This window comes from Notamacropus eugenii, chromosome 2 (genome assembly GCF_028372415.1).
Source record: "Notamacropus eugenii isolate mMacEug1 chromosome 2, mMacEug1.pri_v2, whole genome shotgun sequence".
Lineage (NCBI taxonomy): Eukaryota > Metazoa > Chordata > Mammalia > Diprotodontia > Macropodidae > Notamacropus > Notamacropus eugenii.
Window position 1 is genome coordinate 341,156,059 of NC_092873.1, and position 16,270 is coordinate 341,172,328.

The following is a 16,270-nucleotide window of genomic DNA, read 5'->3' on the forward strand; positions in this document are numbered from 1 at the left end:
ATACTTACAAGTTCCCAAATCTTGTTTCGTTGTGGGCCAACTTCTTATGGGACTGGTGCCACTTTCTTCCCTCCTCAGTTCTTCTGAAGCTAAACCTTCCTTCCATAGAATAATGAGCACAAGAGAGCCATACATTGCATATCATATTTCCTTTTCTTCCTTTAATCTTCACATAATTCTTTGAATTTCTGAAATCAATGCAAAACTGAGCATACAAGAAAATATATTTATAAAGACTATTTACTAAATCTTAATCATTAATGCCAACAGAAATGTCCTATCACTCTAATGACTGCTAATTTTTTAAGTAAATAAGCTTTAATCATTTAATCTTTCTCCCTTATCATGTTAATTAAACTATGTTTCTCTACATCACCATTTCTTAACAGTTTCTTGAGAATAATTAAAGAAAACAGTTTATTTTAAACAAGAAGTTTATTTAAACAACAAGATGTTTGACTTAAAGGGAAAACTATCTAGGATCAATTTCTTTATAGTAATTTATCCCTACTGAGAGACAGAGATTGCCCTACATGTAACAGCTACGTACAAAAAAGTTATAAAATCGTCCTTGGTTTTACAATGATAAAAGAAAAACATTGAAATTATCCAATCAAACAAGGTATGCAAGGATTTTTTTTGTAGGTTTTTTTTTTTTGTTGTTAAACAGTGAGAGCAAAATAACTTACTGGAATATAAAGATAAAAGTTGAATGAGCATGCCACTAATGGAGAAAAGGGATATTTTCACAGAACCAGTTTGTTTTTTCCCTTCCCCATCTCCATTTGATGTTGATCAAAACATACCATCGGCCATTTAGTTAAAAAAAAAAAAAATACGCATTATGCCTGTGCACATACACCAGTTACTTTATGTACAATAAAGGAATGGGGGAAGGGAATCAAAGAAGAGAGAAAACTATACTGCAGTAGTCAGGATGTGGATGAACCAAATCTTGGTTTTCTAATTGTGAATGTATTGTCTTCCTTGGGAGCACAGTTCTGGAGTACAGTTGTAGATTTTCTTTTTAGTAAGCGCCTCCTGTCTGCTGTTGGAATACATCAATTGTATCTTCATCCTCCATTTCCAACTATATAGCACAAAAGAAAAAGAAAACTTTTTAGCTCTGCTTAGTATCCTTCATTTCAAATTTATAATATTGTGACCTGCTTGGTTGTTTTGAGAGGAGTTATAGGCTCCCATTTAACCTAGGTTTGCAAAATTATTCATCTTGGGAATCTTATAACCACTTAACACTTATTGGCAATTCATTGCAAATCTTAAGCTTTTTCTTCTCCCTGTAGTAGATATCTTTTAAAAATCCTATAGCTAAACTGACCATGATATTTGAGAAAAGGATTGCTAAAAAAGTGTACTATGTTATAAACACCTCTTCCAAATATGTGGTCCTTAGGCAAAATTCAAAGCCAAAGATCTTTCTCAAAACCTTGGGAAATATACACATTTTCTTCACTAAAAACACTACTTTGGTTGAACTTCTAAAAAAGCAACATTTTTCCATCATTTAAAAATATAATTACAACTTCTATTTATTGCAGGGATCATATATGGAGAAAAGTAGTCATTTTTTACCCTAAGTGTACAAACCAGTTACTACACATATTTAACCAAATACTGTTCTACCAACAAAAGTACTATATTATGTGATGTTATGATAATCATACTTGCAAAGCCTGTAAGAACTCAAGTTCACCAAACTTAAGGCTGAGGGCTAAACAACTAATGACTATAATGAACAACAACTACTGGTGATAGGGTTGGAGGCAGGGAGGGATCTCAAATACTTGGGGCAAAGTCATACCAATGACTAAATGAGTCATCCTGCCCTTTCTGGGTTTATCTTACCTCTAAATACTATTTAGATATGCATGAGAATTTGCTACTACGTATGTACAAAGGCTTATTAACATGCTTTAGAAATATATTTAGTCTCCAACATGCAATTACAAATCACAAAAATAGGAGGCAAAGTAAAAAAGTGACATGAATATAATTTGACTCATACTGTTCACCATCTGACAGCATTTAAAACTACTTACAGATAGTTATTCATTGCACTGCAAAAAACACTGCAAAAATTTGACAGTATACCTGAGATCCCATGTAGCATTCTCATACCTCTTTCAAGGTTAGAGTATATTACTAATGACTGCGATGTTACTATTAAAGTGGAAGAATAAATTATATATGTTTTTCTGCTATCAGAAGGATTTTGAGCAATTTCAAAAAACACTACTATTCTTGGAGGCATAAGATAACAAAACCCTAATTAGTTGGAATGCATTTTAGTTTTGATAAATGAATAGGTTTTATAGTAATCACAGGATTAAATATTCAGATTCCCAAGACATAATATAGCAGAAAGTTTAGGAAATCAAATATGGATAGACTTTCCACCATGCCAACACTAATAAAGCTGTCACAGGTTATCAAATTTTAGAACTGAAATATTTCTATACCTTTAAGTGTGTTTCCTGGTATAAGTAACCCAATTTTCATTATTCTTCCAGAGGAGAATTCAGCTTCTCATGGCTAACAAGATTTTCTTTTAAAACAAAATGTTTAGCAAAAACTAAAGATTCTAAAATATTCTTCCTTTAAACATCACTCAAAGGCATTCCAAAGTCTTTAAGTTTAATCAACTATACTGTTATTACTTTAGTTTTACTCAGGTAAAAAAATAGACATTTATAATAAGAGATTCCAACCCAACCTTTTGCTATTAAACATACTGTACACATTGACAGAGCTCTCAAAAACAGGTAATTTAGAGAGCAGGGAGAGGTACTAAAACAAGTAGTTTCCATAGGAAAATGTTAACATGACTCCATAAAAGGACAAACAGCAAACATTTTAAGTGCTTATGTGAAGAACACTGCCAATATAAGCTGGAGAAGATTTCTACAGGAAGTCGACACTGATACTTCCAACAGTGTCTTCACTCTCAAACCATCTCATATTTTCACTCCTTTCTATTTATTCTCCTTAGGTTTATTCTGTATATACTTGTATTATTTCCCCTACAAGAATACATACACCCTTTGCATTCTCTTTGTATCTTCAGTGTGGGGGACACAGAAGGCAGTTAATAAATACGTACTGATGGATTCCAAGGGGCTTATGGGCTAGTAAACTCTTACTTCAAAGATTTATGAATTAATTAGGATGGAAACTCCTTTCACCAATGAAACTCACAACCTCAAAATAGACTGTCTTCAAGAGTTTTTTGTGGCCAAAACACTCTTTGCACATGTAACGTCAGCAGTCAACCAGTTGGGGAACAAGATTCATCTGGCCTCAGATGGGAGCATTTAAACTTGGCCTTGAAGAAAATACCCATGTATTTTGATTAATGGATATGGGGGAAGAAAGTGAGATGACAGATATAGGTACAATCATGAAAAAAGGAGGCAGAGACGGTCAAGTATAAGGACAGTGAGTATATATGTCAGTCATCAGGCATCAGCCTAAGGATAAAAATGCAGGTAGGAAATCAGATTGTGAAAGTACCTGGATGTTAAGGAAGCTCGAACTTTATCTAGCAGACACTGGGAAGTGGCTCAAGGTTTTTCAGCAGTGGCCAGGCCCCACAAAGAGAAACAATATTATATACAAAGGAGAGAACATTAGACTTAGTAATTAAGAAATCTGGGTTCAAGTTCAGATACTCACTACTTGTGTGAAGTAAGGAAAATCTGAACTTCTGCAGCTGGAGCTTTTTCACCTATAAAATGTTGATACTTACAGAATTGGCCTTCACAAGACTGTTGAGAGGAAAGCATTTTGTAAATCTTAAAATGCTATATAATACAAGCTATTATTAACATAGTTAGAGGTGTGCATTAGGAAGATTACTCTGGCAGTGATGTGTAGGATGAATTGATACAATGGTAAACATGGGTACCTAGTTAGATAACTTACAATAAGCCTAATGTTAAGTAACTGCAGGCCTGAAATATAGCGGTGGCAGCAGAAATGGAGAGAAGACAAATGAGAGTTATTACAGAGATTTTGATAAAAACTTTGTGATCGACCAGATACAAGGAACAGGAAGCAGAAATGAATAAGATGACTCTACAATAAGAATATGGGTGACTGAGATTAAGTCAAAAAGAGAAGCTATTATAAACCAGCCATTGTTATAATTACTTCACTTTAATTCTTAAAAAACTATGAAATACAAATCCTAGAAATCATAATGGAAAAAACTTACCTGTGCAGGTGTGTCTGTTTCATTGATTGGTTGCCCATCAAATCGGAATCTGATCTGCCTCATTGACAAACCCTGAACAAAAGACAAAAAGTTACAATACAACTACTATTGTATGGCTATATGGAGGCCTGATCCTAAATTTAGATATATACAATATGATTCAATTTATAGACTTGGGCCTCTAGATTCAACAACATCTAAGTATTTTGAGAATCAGTGTACAATAGCAGGCAAAAAGCTGGACCAGGTTTAAGTTCCCCTGGTCACACTGGTTATGTGACCATGGGCAAGCTTCTCCTAGCCAAAAGCAACTGGCTCTAAGTTCCAGGGCCAGTGCTTGAATATACATCAACCCTTCATCTCAAATTGAGAATATACACTGCTAGGGTTCTAGATTCATCTGTGCCACTGGTGACCTTTGATAAGGCACTTAACCAATCTTGCTGTTCCGTCATCTGTAAAATGAAAGGGTCAATGTAGCTGACTTCTTAAAGCATTTTCTAGTATTATTCAAAATCTTTGAAGTTATCTAATGCTGATAATTTGCCTTTTAAATAAAGGTTATATGCCAAGGTAACTTACATAGGAACCAATATTAATGATTTGTTTAATCATTGTATAAAATAATTCTTTGCTGGCTTTTAATTGATGGGGAATTTAAAACGTATGACAATTTTCCATCTAAAAACTAGTAGCAATCAAAGAAAAGGAAATCAAGACAAGAATTTTAATTCAGTATATTCTATCATCCAGTAATGAAAGATGGCTATGAATCATATTAGACCTCAGAAGAATCAAAATTGAAAGTGACCCAAATAGAAAGATATATGATAGAGCCATATAGACTAAAGCATGCAGCTAATGCTGATTTGTGTATGAGAAGCAGGGTAGACATCACCCAGAACACATAATCAGAAAGTGAGGCCTTCTGTTCATATGCCAAGAATGAGGGATAATAGATGGACAGAATAAGAGCTACATTTATTCTATCCAAATTGAAGGTGGGTTGGGAATAAATCCTTACAGATTATATTCATCTCCCTCCACTGATACAAAAAAACTTCTCAGTAATATGTAGTCAAAAATTTTCTGGGGTACCAACACTTGCCATGATCACAGAACTAGCAATGTCTGATGTAATACTTGACTCCAGGTCTTCATGACTTGGGGGCCTGTATTCTATCCAATATATTGGACTCCTCTCTACAATGCAGGGGAATTTTCTAAATATAAAGACAGAAACAGACCTATGGAATATAAGGTAAATTGATCCTTTATGGAAGAGCTACATCAGCCAATCAAGAAGTATTTATTAAACACCCATGTACCAGACAATGGGGATAAAAAGAAAAAAATGAAAAGTTTAGGATATAATCCCTCAAATTTACTCTCTACACAGGGGAGAAAACACATGCATATATTAAAAATATATACAAAATTAACTTTTGAGGGGAGGAGAGCAACGAGGACAGGTCTCAGGTGGATGGAATTAGGGTTTAGCTTTGAAGGAAATAAGGGATTCTAGAAGGTGAGGAGGAATTGCATTTTCCAGGCACAGGGAAAACCTGTGCAAATAAGATAGATGGGAGATAGAAATCATGTAGAAAGAAACAGTTTGGTTAGACCAAGGAGTGTGTCAATTGGAGTAACACATAATATGGCTAGAAAGGTAGTAAAGTGTAGTCATGTTACTAAGTGCTTTAAATGTCATACAGAGGAGTCTGATATTTGACCATCATGGTAATAAAGAGCCATTAGAGTTTACTGAGCAAAGGAGTCACATGGTCGGACTTTTGTTTTAGGTGTATCACTACAACAGATGTGTGGAAACGTCTAGATGGGAGAGAATAGAGTGCTGGGAGGTAATTACAATAGTCCAAGTGAGAGGTAACAAAGGCTTGAAGTAGGATGGTAGCTGTGTAAGTATGAGAAAAGGGAAGTGATGTGAAAAATGTTTCAGAAACATACAGCTTAAGGATCAAAAATTACAAAAACTGTGACTCTGAGGGATGGAAAGTTTGGGAAGGGAAATGAGTTTTGGAAGAAAGGTGAATTTCTTTGGAGATGTTCAATTTGAGACCTGAATGAGGTAAATGTCCAATAGTCAACTGGTGATATAAGCCCAGAGCTAGGCAAAATCTAGGTGACAATCACACAAAAGAAAGGATGGAGGTTTTATCATCTTCAACAGTAGGATAATTCACTTTAGAAACTCCTATTTAGTTACTCAAGTCCTTCATGACTTGGCCCTAAACTAATCTTTCTAACACGACAGATCATTCTTTTCCCCATTCGCTATGGTCCAGCCATAATGACCTTCTCTGTGCCTTGAAACTTAGCTCTCTCCCATGCTGGTAATACACTCTCTCCTCACCTCCATTTCATAGAGTGCTCTTCCTTCAAGATGCAGCTCAAGCAGTACTTTTTATAGGAAATCTCCCTATGTGTTAGTGGCTCTCCTACTACGCATTTATTCTCTATACCTTCTGTCTACTTATATACACATACATCCCCCTTGATAGAATGAGCTCTTGGAGAACACTAACTCAAGCCTCTCCTGACTATGAAAGGTTCAACTACAACACTTAACCCACAAAGTAAAATGAGTGTCTACTAAGTGAACATCTTTGTTGTATCTGTCCCCTTCTCTTGAATCCCTTTTGATATTGTCAATTACACTCTGCTAAGCCTCAGCCTTGCATCACTCCCACCATTTGCTGTCTTTGCTCCTATATAAACACTGTTAAAAAGAAAGTCGAAAAAATGTAACTTCTGACTGGATCTACTACAAATTTATGTTACACAACATCAACTGGGTCCTTGATGTTGCTAAGCAATCCTACAGCTCCCTTATTAACTAACCATCCCACTTTGCACAGTGGCTCTTCCAAATTTTCTCATCTCTCCTCAAACTTCCCAAAGCTCCCTACCTCTCCCAGCTGAGATTCTTCTTATATTTTTCAGAAAAAACTGAAGCCCTTTGTTTTATTCTTTTTTCTCATCACTCACCTGCCATCTGCCATTTTCTCCTTCATCCCTGTCCCATATGTAAGTGGCCTTACTCCTTACCAAGGGCCAGCTAGGTGTCCCAGTGGACAGAATACTATGCTTGGAGTCAGGAAGACTCATTGTCCTGAGTTTAAACCTCACTTCAGACACTTACTGTGTGACTCTGTGCAAGTCACTTAACTGTTTGTCTTAGGTTCCTTATCTGTAAAATGAGCTGGAGAAGGAAATGGCAAACCACTCCAGTATATCTGTCAAGAAAACTCCAAATGGGGTCACAATTGAAACAACTAAACAACAAAAACTCTTTACCAAGGTTAAGACCTCCACTTGTTCAATTGATCTTTTTGTCCTCCATCAGCCTGCCCCCTGTATCATCCCCATTCTATCACTTTTCATCAATCTCTCCCTCTACTGACTCATTCCCTACTGCCTACAAACATGTCCATGTCTTCATCCTGGAAAAAAAAAACACCAAACTCTCACTTGATCCTCCCATCCCTGCTGACTATGGTCCTGTATCTCTTCCAGCCTAGAAAAGGCCAGCTACAACAGGTAGCTCCACTTATTGCTAAAGCCTGCCCTCCCCCCCCCCCCCCTTCCTTATTACTGTGGAAGGCAACACCATTCTTTCAGTCTTTTGGGCTCAAAACCTAGGAGCTGTCCTTGACCCCTCTATCACTTACCTCCCACATGCAATCTGTTGTCAAGGCTTGTCAATTTCATCTCTTCCACATAGCCTGATCAGCTACCAAGTATTTAAATTACCACAATGATTCTCAAATCTACCTATCCTACCCCAGCCTCTCTTCTGACTTTCAATCTCTCATCTCCAACTGCCTTTTAGACATGTTGAACTAAATGTCCAGTAGACACCATAAACTCAACATGTCCAAAACCAAAAACTAGCATTCCCCTTAAACCCTCTCTCCTTCCTACCTACCCTATTACTGTAGAGGAGTAACACTATCCTCCTAGTTTCTCAGGTCTACAACCTAGTCATCCCCAACTCCTCACAATCTCCCCCCCACCCCCTACCAATATTCAATCCTTTGCAAAGGCCCATTGATTTCAGCTCTGCACCATCTCTTGTAGATATCCTTCTCTTCCGACACTGCCACCACTTTAATACACCTCATACTTTAACTATTTTAATGGCCTGCTGGTGGGTATGCCTGCCCCAAATCTCTCCCCACTCCAATCCATCCTCTATTCAGCCACTAAAGTGATTCTTCTAGAATGAAGGTCTGACCATGTCACACTATTCCATAAACTCCAGGGGCTATTACCTCCAGGATCAAATCAAAATGCTATTTGACATTCATAACCTAGTCCCTTTTCATTTTTTTTTTTAACCTATTACTATTTGTTATGTTTGATTCAGTGATAGTGGAGTCTTGGCTTGTTCCATGAACATCTCTCAATATTTTCTCTGGCTGCCTCCTATGCCTGGAATGCTCTCCTTCCTCAAGACTACCTGATGCTTTCTCTAGCTTAAATCCCAACAGTCAATTTTTTGCAGAAAGCCTGTTACAATGCCTCAATTCTAGTGTCTTTTCTTTGTTAATTATTTATCCTGCGTATAGCCTGCTTTGTATTTTGCATGCTGTCTGTTAGATTTTTCAGCTTCCTAAGGGAAGGAACTGTCTTTTGCCTCTTTTTGCCTTGTACAGTAGCCTTTTTAATAAACGTTTATTGACTTCAGAGATCAGTTCTGAGAATTATATTCATACCAATGAAACAAATCAGAAATTGGGGCTCTAGGTTAATCCAACCTTTCAAGACAGAAGTTTCTAAAAATTCATTACAAGTGAATCCATTGTATTTGAAATAGCCAATAAATTTATACAAATTCTCAAAATATAACCTTTCACTAAAATTTCTTCAATTATGGATTATTTAAGTTTTTATCACTTTGAACAAATTCTATTCCTAACCAAACCATCACACTAGAGGGGGAAAACACCCTTTTAAAACAGCTTCTACTTCTTCATTCTTTTATTCAAATACCCTTATGTCATATGGAGGATTTTTAAGTTTAACTCTGACTCCACTCCTCAACTTGTCTAGGATTAAGCCAAACCTTTATACTTTAAGCCTCCTTTTGAGATATATTCATGAGTCCCTCTATTCCTTCAAAATGATTTTCTCAATTTTTGTTCTTACTTATGGTAGACATGGTAGAAATATTTACTTTTTAAAAATTTATTTTCAGCAGAAAGATCTACTTACCTGATTATCAACAATTTCTTCCAAAAGGAACCCTGCACATATTATTTTTGAGTTGTTGATGGACTCATTACATAAACGGGGCTCCTTGTTTTTGTCAACAGAAATCACTAATATGCTTCCAAATACTGTGCTCAAATAATTTCATTTATTACTCTTTGTATTTCCTCTTGTCTATAGTCTTTTGGGTAAAACATATCTTTAAATTATCAGAAGTTCATATTTGGCTTTGCAAAGTTAAGTTGTTTTGATGCCTCCAATGGGTGAAAAAAAATGAAATAGATCACACAATTTGCATGCTTTTAATGCCAAATGCAAATATGTCCTAAAGTTCACTTCTAAAACTTGTTTAAAAGAAAGGTAAATTTAAGAAAAGCTTCTTCAAAAAATAAAGACAAGTATAAAATGGGTAGGATGCCTGAAAATATTTAAAGGTTATCTTCCCTTTCACTAATACAAAAAAGTAATTTAAGTGTTAGTAAGTTATTTAATTTACTCCTTACTTACTATCATTAAGAATCTGAATAAAAGATAAAAGGGATTTAACATATAGGGTTGCTAAAAAGGAATGCATTTGAAATCTTATGAAACAGTAAGTTTGTGGTACAAATGAATATTCATCCTTCCAAACCTACTAAATATTAAATACTACAGAACAACGTAGGATGATGCTAGTATAATTCTAAGGATGTCATCTTAGTCTCCATTCTCAAGTTTGTTATTTTTGCCAGATTTACTGTGAAAGCCAGCATATTCTCACCTGTCGTTCACAATAGGCTTTCATTAGTTTACTAAGTGGTGTGTGCCTCTTAATCTTAAATTGCACCACCGAACCATCTTGCCCTGCCACCTTCAAATTAATGTGGTCGTTGTTTTCAGTCTTGACTCCTTCCTGTTGAGAGAGAAAAATAAGGTGGTATAACTTAAGGATGTTAAAAAAAAACAACTCCTTTAGCAGCATCACCCAACAATCTAAAGTTGTTTCAAAAAGCAACAAGTTTCACATTTTGATTTCTAAAACAGTAGAGTTATATGTGATACTGAGTTTGAACTAACAGGGGAGATGAGAAACTTGGTATCAATTAAATGTCAGTAACAAAAAATGAACCTATATGCAATAGATTTTAGAAAGGAAGTCACACCCACTTCTGAAACATTTTATGTTTAAAAAACACAATTAGCAGTATGATCATAAGCTCTATTCAGAAAAATTACACTGAAAACTATAAAACTTCCTTTTAATTATCTACATTCAGTTCTACACCTAAATTTTTGCTGTGGAATTTTCATATAGTTACGTCTATTTGGCCCTCATTTTTTCAATCTAGACAAAAAAGTTACCAGATTCGGTTGAACAATTCATTCAACATAAATATAAATTTAAGACATTTCTCCCTGGATTCAAAGGAAAAACTTAGTACTTGACAATATCTTAAAGGGCCAAAAGACTTTTTTTTTTTTTTGGCGGGGAGTAAAGGTGGGGGATTGTGAAGATTTTTAATAGGTAGTTCATAAAAGTTCTACTCTAAGCTCCCCTGTATCTTTGTGACCCACCTAGGATCAATAAAAAAAAAAGGCTACTGGATCTGGTGGTGGAAAGAGAAAAGGAAACTGAGGTGCAGGAAGTTCATTGACTTACTCGCCCAAGGTCCCTGAGGTATCCGAATCAAAGTTGGGATTTGAACCCGGGTCAAGGCTTTATTGAGTGCTTACTACATGCCAGAGACTAAGTGCAGGAGATACAAAGAAAGGCCAAAAAGAAAAATCTATACATACATATGCATGGTCCCTGCACTAGAATGGCTCCCATTCTACCCCGGGAAGGACACCACGCCAAGCACCGAGCCCATACAAGACAGATACAATGTAAATGAAAGGCGGTCTCACTTTCCCCCGTACCCTGCGGACCCGACTCCAGCCGCATCCATGTGAGCATTATTGTACTTAAATGAGTCCAGGAAGGTTATGGGGATAGAGATCGAAGCTGTAGGAGGAAAACCCCCATCTTGAGGATGCGCTCTTGTTTTCGGGATATGGGGGGCGGGAGGGAGAAACCTCTTGGCGCCTTAAAAGCGGCTTTTGAAAAGTTTACATTAAAAACACAGCCGCGCCACCCATCGAGCCTGCCAGCCTCCCACCTCCTTCCCTGCGGGAGGCTCCGGCATCATCCACATGGTCGCCGAGGGCTACGGGTTCCTCGGCCGAGCAAGAGGAGGAGGGAGGGAGAGCGGGAGGCAGGAAGCCGCGATCCCCCGGCCCTCCTCACCCAGGGGAATCCAGCTCCGGCTCGCAGGCCCGGCCCGCGCCCCCCCGGGCCGGGAGGGAGGAGCGCGGGGACCCCGAGAGAGGAGGAGACGCTCCGAAACTCCCGGCCCGGAAAAGACCCGCCTCCAACCCGCGCCCGGGGAGGGCACAACTGCCCCCGGGGCCAGGAGGGAAAGCCCCGAGCTCCGCGGCTGCGGCGGCGAGGCCAGGCCGCGCGTTCCGCTCTCCCTCCGCAGCTCCGGCCCCGGGGGCGGCGGGGCCTCGTCCGGCGCGGGCCGAGAGAGGGAGGGAGGAGGGAAAATGGCGCGGAAAGCCCGGGCCGAGCCGGGGCCGCCGCAGCGCCGGGACCCCCGCCCGGCCCGCCTCCCTCCCCTCGCGCGCCGCCGGCCTCCTCCCCCTCCCCCGCCGCCGCGGGCTCCCTCACCTTCGGCTTCTCGTCGGCCATGGCGAGTCCGGGGGTCTCCTCAGCCGCCGCTTCACAAAAGAGGCACCAGGACGGTCCGCTCCAAGGGAACGGGGGGAGAAGCAGCAGCGGCAGGAGCAGGAGCAGGAGGAGGAGGAGGAGGAAGAGGATGGTGGTGATGGTGAGGAAGAGGAGGAGGAGAAGGAGGAGGAGGAGGTGGAAGAGGAGGAGAAGGAGGAGGAGGAGGACGAGGAGGAGGAGGAGGAGGAAGAGGAGGAGGAAGAAGAGGAGGAGGAGGCAGCGGCGGAGGTACTGAGGGCGCGCGCACGTCCTGCGCTCCCTCTCCCCCTTGCGTGCGCGGGCACGAGCCGCCCGAGGCTCCCATTGGCTTTCGGTTCACGGGAGCGCGCAGCGCTTACATAACCAGCCCCCTCCCCCCACTCTCAGCTCCCCAGGAAAGGCCTCTGCGCAGGGCTCGGAGCCGGGGAGGCGGGAAGAGAAGCGGGCACGCGCACAGGGCCCGTAGCGGGGGCGCGCCTGGCTCTGGGCGGGGTTGTATTGTCCTAGTGATGGTGGTGGAGGAGAATCAAAATGGACTCCAGCTGTCTGGGTCCCTAGGAGCGGGCCGCCTGGCCCACAAGCGCTAGGTGGAGAGCGGAGGGCGAAAGGAGCAGGCTGGGAGATGGGAGGCACCGAGCTCGATCCCCCCTGTGCCCGGGTCGGAAGCCACATGGCTCCATGCTCACAATGCAGGCTGCTGCCCCAGCTTGGTGCCAGCGAAGCAGGCACTCCTGGAGCAGGCACTCCTGGAGCGCACAGCTGTGCCTGCCCCAGGCTGCATCCTGGGAGGCATCATCTGTCAAACCACAGTATCCCTGAGGTCCCTCCAATCTCCTGCAACAACCCTGGCTCTTTTTCTTTTTAATGTAGGCTAATCTGTGTTGATTTCTTAGGCCCTGGGATTTTTCTTCACTTTTCCCCCCCACTTATATATTTCTCAAGTTCTTATAAAATGAAAAGGCCACCGGGTAGGGAAGGAAGAGTGTGAGGGCAGGAGTCCTAAGAAATGACATTTGTTAGATGGGTGATGCTGAGCTAGCCATGGCACAGGCATGGGATCAGGATACGTTGAGCTACCTACCTCATCGGTAGGATCAGAGACTTAGGAGTGAAAAGGAACATGGAAGGCTACTTCCTCCAGTCATGAGATAGTCCAAGGGATAGAGCACAAGGCCCAGGAGCAGGAAGACCTGAGTTCAAATGTGACCTCAGACACTTAGTAGGTGTATGACCTCGGGCAAGGTGCTTAATCTGTTAGCCTTGGTTTCCTGTCAGTAAAATGGAAATGATAATAGCAATAACAGTTGTGAGGATTGAATGAGAATATTTGTAAAGCATTTAGCACAGGGTCTGATAAATAGCTTGTGTTACATTAATGCTAGCTATTATAATCTAACTCCCTTTTACAGATGAGGGAACAGATGAGAGACCCAGGGAAGCTAAGTCACACAGCTAATAAGCAACAGAGGTGGGATCTGAACCCAGGTCTTCATGATCTTGTGTTTTTCAGTTTTTTTGTTTTCCATTTGCCAGTTTGCCTCCCCTCAGAAGCTTGTTGTGTGGGGGTAATTTGTAAAGTGCTGTAGAAATATGATTTATCATAATTTCCATATTCAGATTTGAGTCAGCCAGTAGCACCTCTGTGATGTGGCTCAAGGCAGTGGGACTACTTCAGACAAGTACAGGGGGGAAAACACAGCCATCCCTGGGGATACAGAACTCAGGCTGTATACAGACACCAAAAAAAGTCTCTATGGCCCCCAACATCCTTACCTGTGGTCCTAGCCGGGTAAGTTATAGGCATTTTGATTTATAAAGGGCTAACAGCTTCCCAAGCACAAGTTAACCTGAGGTTTGGGCTTAGTTGAGGTGATTTACAATTCAAACACATCTTAAAAAGCAGTTTACCGTCTGAGCCAGCAGTGACCCTGTGGGCATAAACTCAGTCCCTTGAAGATCTACCTCCTGTTTCATTCAGGGAGAGCTGTTCTCTGTTGGGAGCAAGAGGTAAAGGAAGGGTAAAGAGAGCCACATACCTCTTGGAGAAAGAAAGGCACAAGCCACTGGACCAGCTTCACCTCCCTTTTTATGACCCTCTTTCTCTGAGCAGAACTGATTTGTCCTCCTTTAGAAAGACTAGCAGAGCCTAAATTCCTTCATTTCTCCCTAAGCCTCCACTACTGACTCTCTGCAGAATCTGAAATCCATATCCAGTCCAATCCAACAAGCACTCAGTATGTGCAAGGTTCTCATCACCCAAGTTTAAGTCTTCATCACCTCTCACCAGGACTGTTTGCAACAGACTCCTCCCAACTGATCTTTCTGCCTCCTAGCCCTCTCCAATCCAATACTGCTGCCAAACTGATATTCCAAAGCACAGGCTTGACTCTGTCAACCACATTGGCACCCTCTTCCCTCTAGAATAACACGTTTGTCTGTTTGGCATTTAAAGCCCTTCACAGTTTGGCTCCAAACTACCATTCCAGGTTTATTACACATTACTCACCTTCACACACTCTACATTCCAGCCAAACTAAGTTTGCTGTTTCCTGTCTTCTGCCTTAGTGACTACACAAAGGTATTCTCCATACCTGGAAAACACCCCCTCCTTACCTCTACCTCTTAGAATCCTTAGGATATTTCAAAGCTCAGCTCAAGCAAGGCTTTTCTTGATCACCCTAAAATTACTTCCTATTTGTTATTTACTGATGGTGGAGCGGGTCAGGGAAATTCTTGATCAATTTGATGATTTCCCCCAGTCAAGCCAGTGAAATTTGGGGACATCTGAGGGACAGCACTCCGTAACAGTATGGACATGCTGACTGGCAACTTTATGAGAGGACCAAGAGAATGCAAGATTTTTGTTTGACGAGACTCAGGTGAACAGAGCCTTGCTAGAGGAGCCGTCAAGAGGAGCTCATAAACCAATTTTCTTGCTTTCTCATGTGAACTTTCCCTCTTGAGAACAGATCTCTGTTGGGAGTGGGGCAAAACTGGATAGGTTGTGACTCTTTCCCTCATCCCCCTAGCAGTTATGGACACTTGTAGCAAAAGATGTGGCAGAAGCATGTGCTTCCATAAAGCCAGAGAAAAAATATTCTGAAAATAGACTTTCTTAGCTCAGTAGATAGTAGCAACTAGGGCACTGACAGATTTCCTTCAAGGGGAAGGTGGTAGAAGCAGATACATACATGCTCGCTCAGCCTGAAAGAGTAGCTCATGGAATATCTTTATGAACTCCAACGCCTATGTACAAGAGAAGGGGTTTTAATTCCCTGTGCAGCATAATCCTAGAATCCAGGATTCTAGCCACCGAAAAGAAATTTACAGGGCATTACTAGCTGTGGGAGTTGTTTTGTGGGTAAAACCAAACTTGAGGATTGCTCAGTTTGAGACTTCAAGGATTGGAACTTCTAGAAGAGGGGTTGATAAACTATGGCACAAATGTCAAATCTAACCTGGCCATTACAGGGCCTACAAGCTTTAAAAATATTTTATGTTTATCTCAATTACATGTAAAAACAATTTTTAACATTCTTTTTTAAAATTCTGAGTTCCAAATTCTCTCCCTCCCCTTTATTGAGAAAGCAAGCAATTTGATACAGGCTATACACGTGCAGTCATGCAAAACACATTTGTATATTAGTCCTGTTGTGAAATAAACACAGACCACCCACCAAAAAAAAACAACAGAAAAATAAAGTAGAGAAACGATGCTTTGCTCTGCAAAGACAGAGTTTTTCAATAGAACATAAGCTTTTTGGGACAGGTGCTATTTTAATTTTGTCTCTGTGTTGTTAATGCAAGCCATATATTGGACATTTAGTAAATGCTTGTTAACTGAATGAATAAATGATTGTAAGGTGTTGGAGATATGAAGACTAAATAATAATACCAATAGCTAGCATTTATACAGCCTTTTTAAAGTTGACAAAGCACTTTATATAAGTTAAAAAAAGGTGCCTAATAATTGCTAGTTGACTGACAGGCTCAAGAAGGTTACATTCTATTTTCACAATCTTTCTTCAGTTTTCAGACTTATTATCTCTGACTTTCTATAAGAAGTTCCCATA

At 40.4% G+C, this 16,270-nt stretch overlaps 1 protein-coding gene across 5 annotated transcripts in view; it reads right to left on the reverse strand.

Moving 5' to 3' along the window:
• Positions 1-416: 416 nt before the first annotated feature.
• The window catches only part of SUMO2 (small ubiquitin like modifier 2), a 29,179-nt gene continuing 13,325 nt past the window's right edge, over positions 417-16,270 (reverse strand). Inside the window, exons 1-5 of one of the 5 annotated variants that reach the window (XM_072645648.1) lie at positions 12,159-12,491; positions 10,230-10,361; positions 4,235-4,306; positions 3,694-3,785; positions 417-1,090 (exon numbers count right to left, since the gene is read on the reverse strand). In XM_072645648.1, the coding sequence (XP_072501749.1) occupies positions 964-1,090; positions 3,694-3,785; positions 4,235-4,306; positions 10,230-10,361; positions 12,159-12,179 (444 nt within the window). In that variant the 5' untranslated portion in view covers positions 12,180-12,491 and the 3' untranslated portion in view covers positions 417-963. Of the gene's footprint in view, positions 1,091-3,693; positions 3,786-4,234; positions 4,307-10,229; positions 10,362-11,607; positions 11,706-12,158; positions 12,629-16,270 lie in introns of those variants that run through there. The other 4 variants (XM_072645647.1, XM_072645646.1, XM_072645650.1 and 1 more) reach the window with 4 other exon arrangements.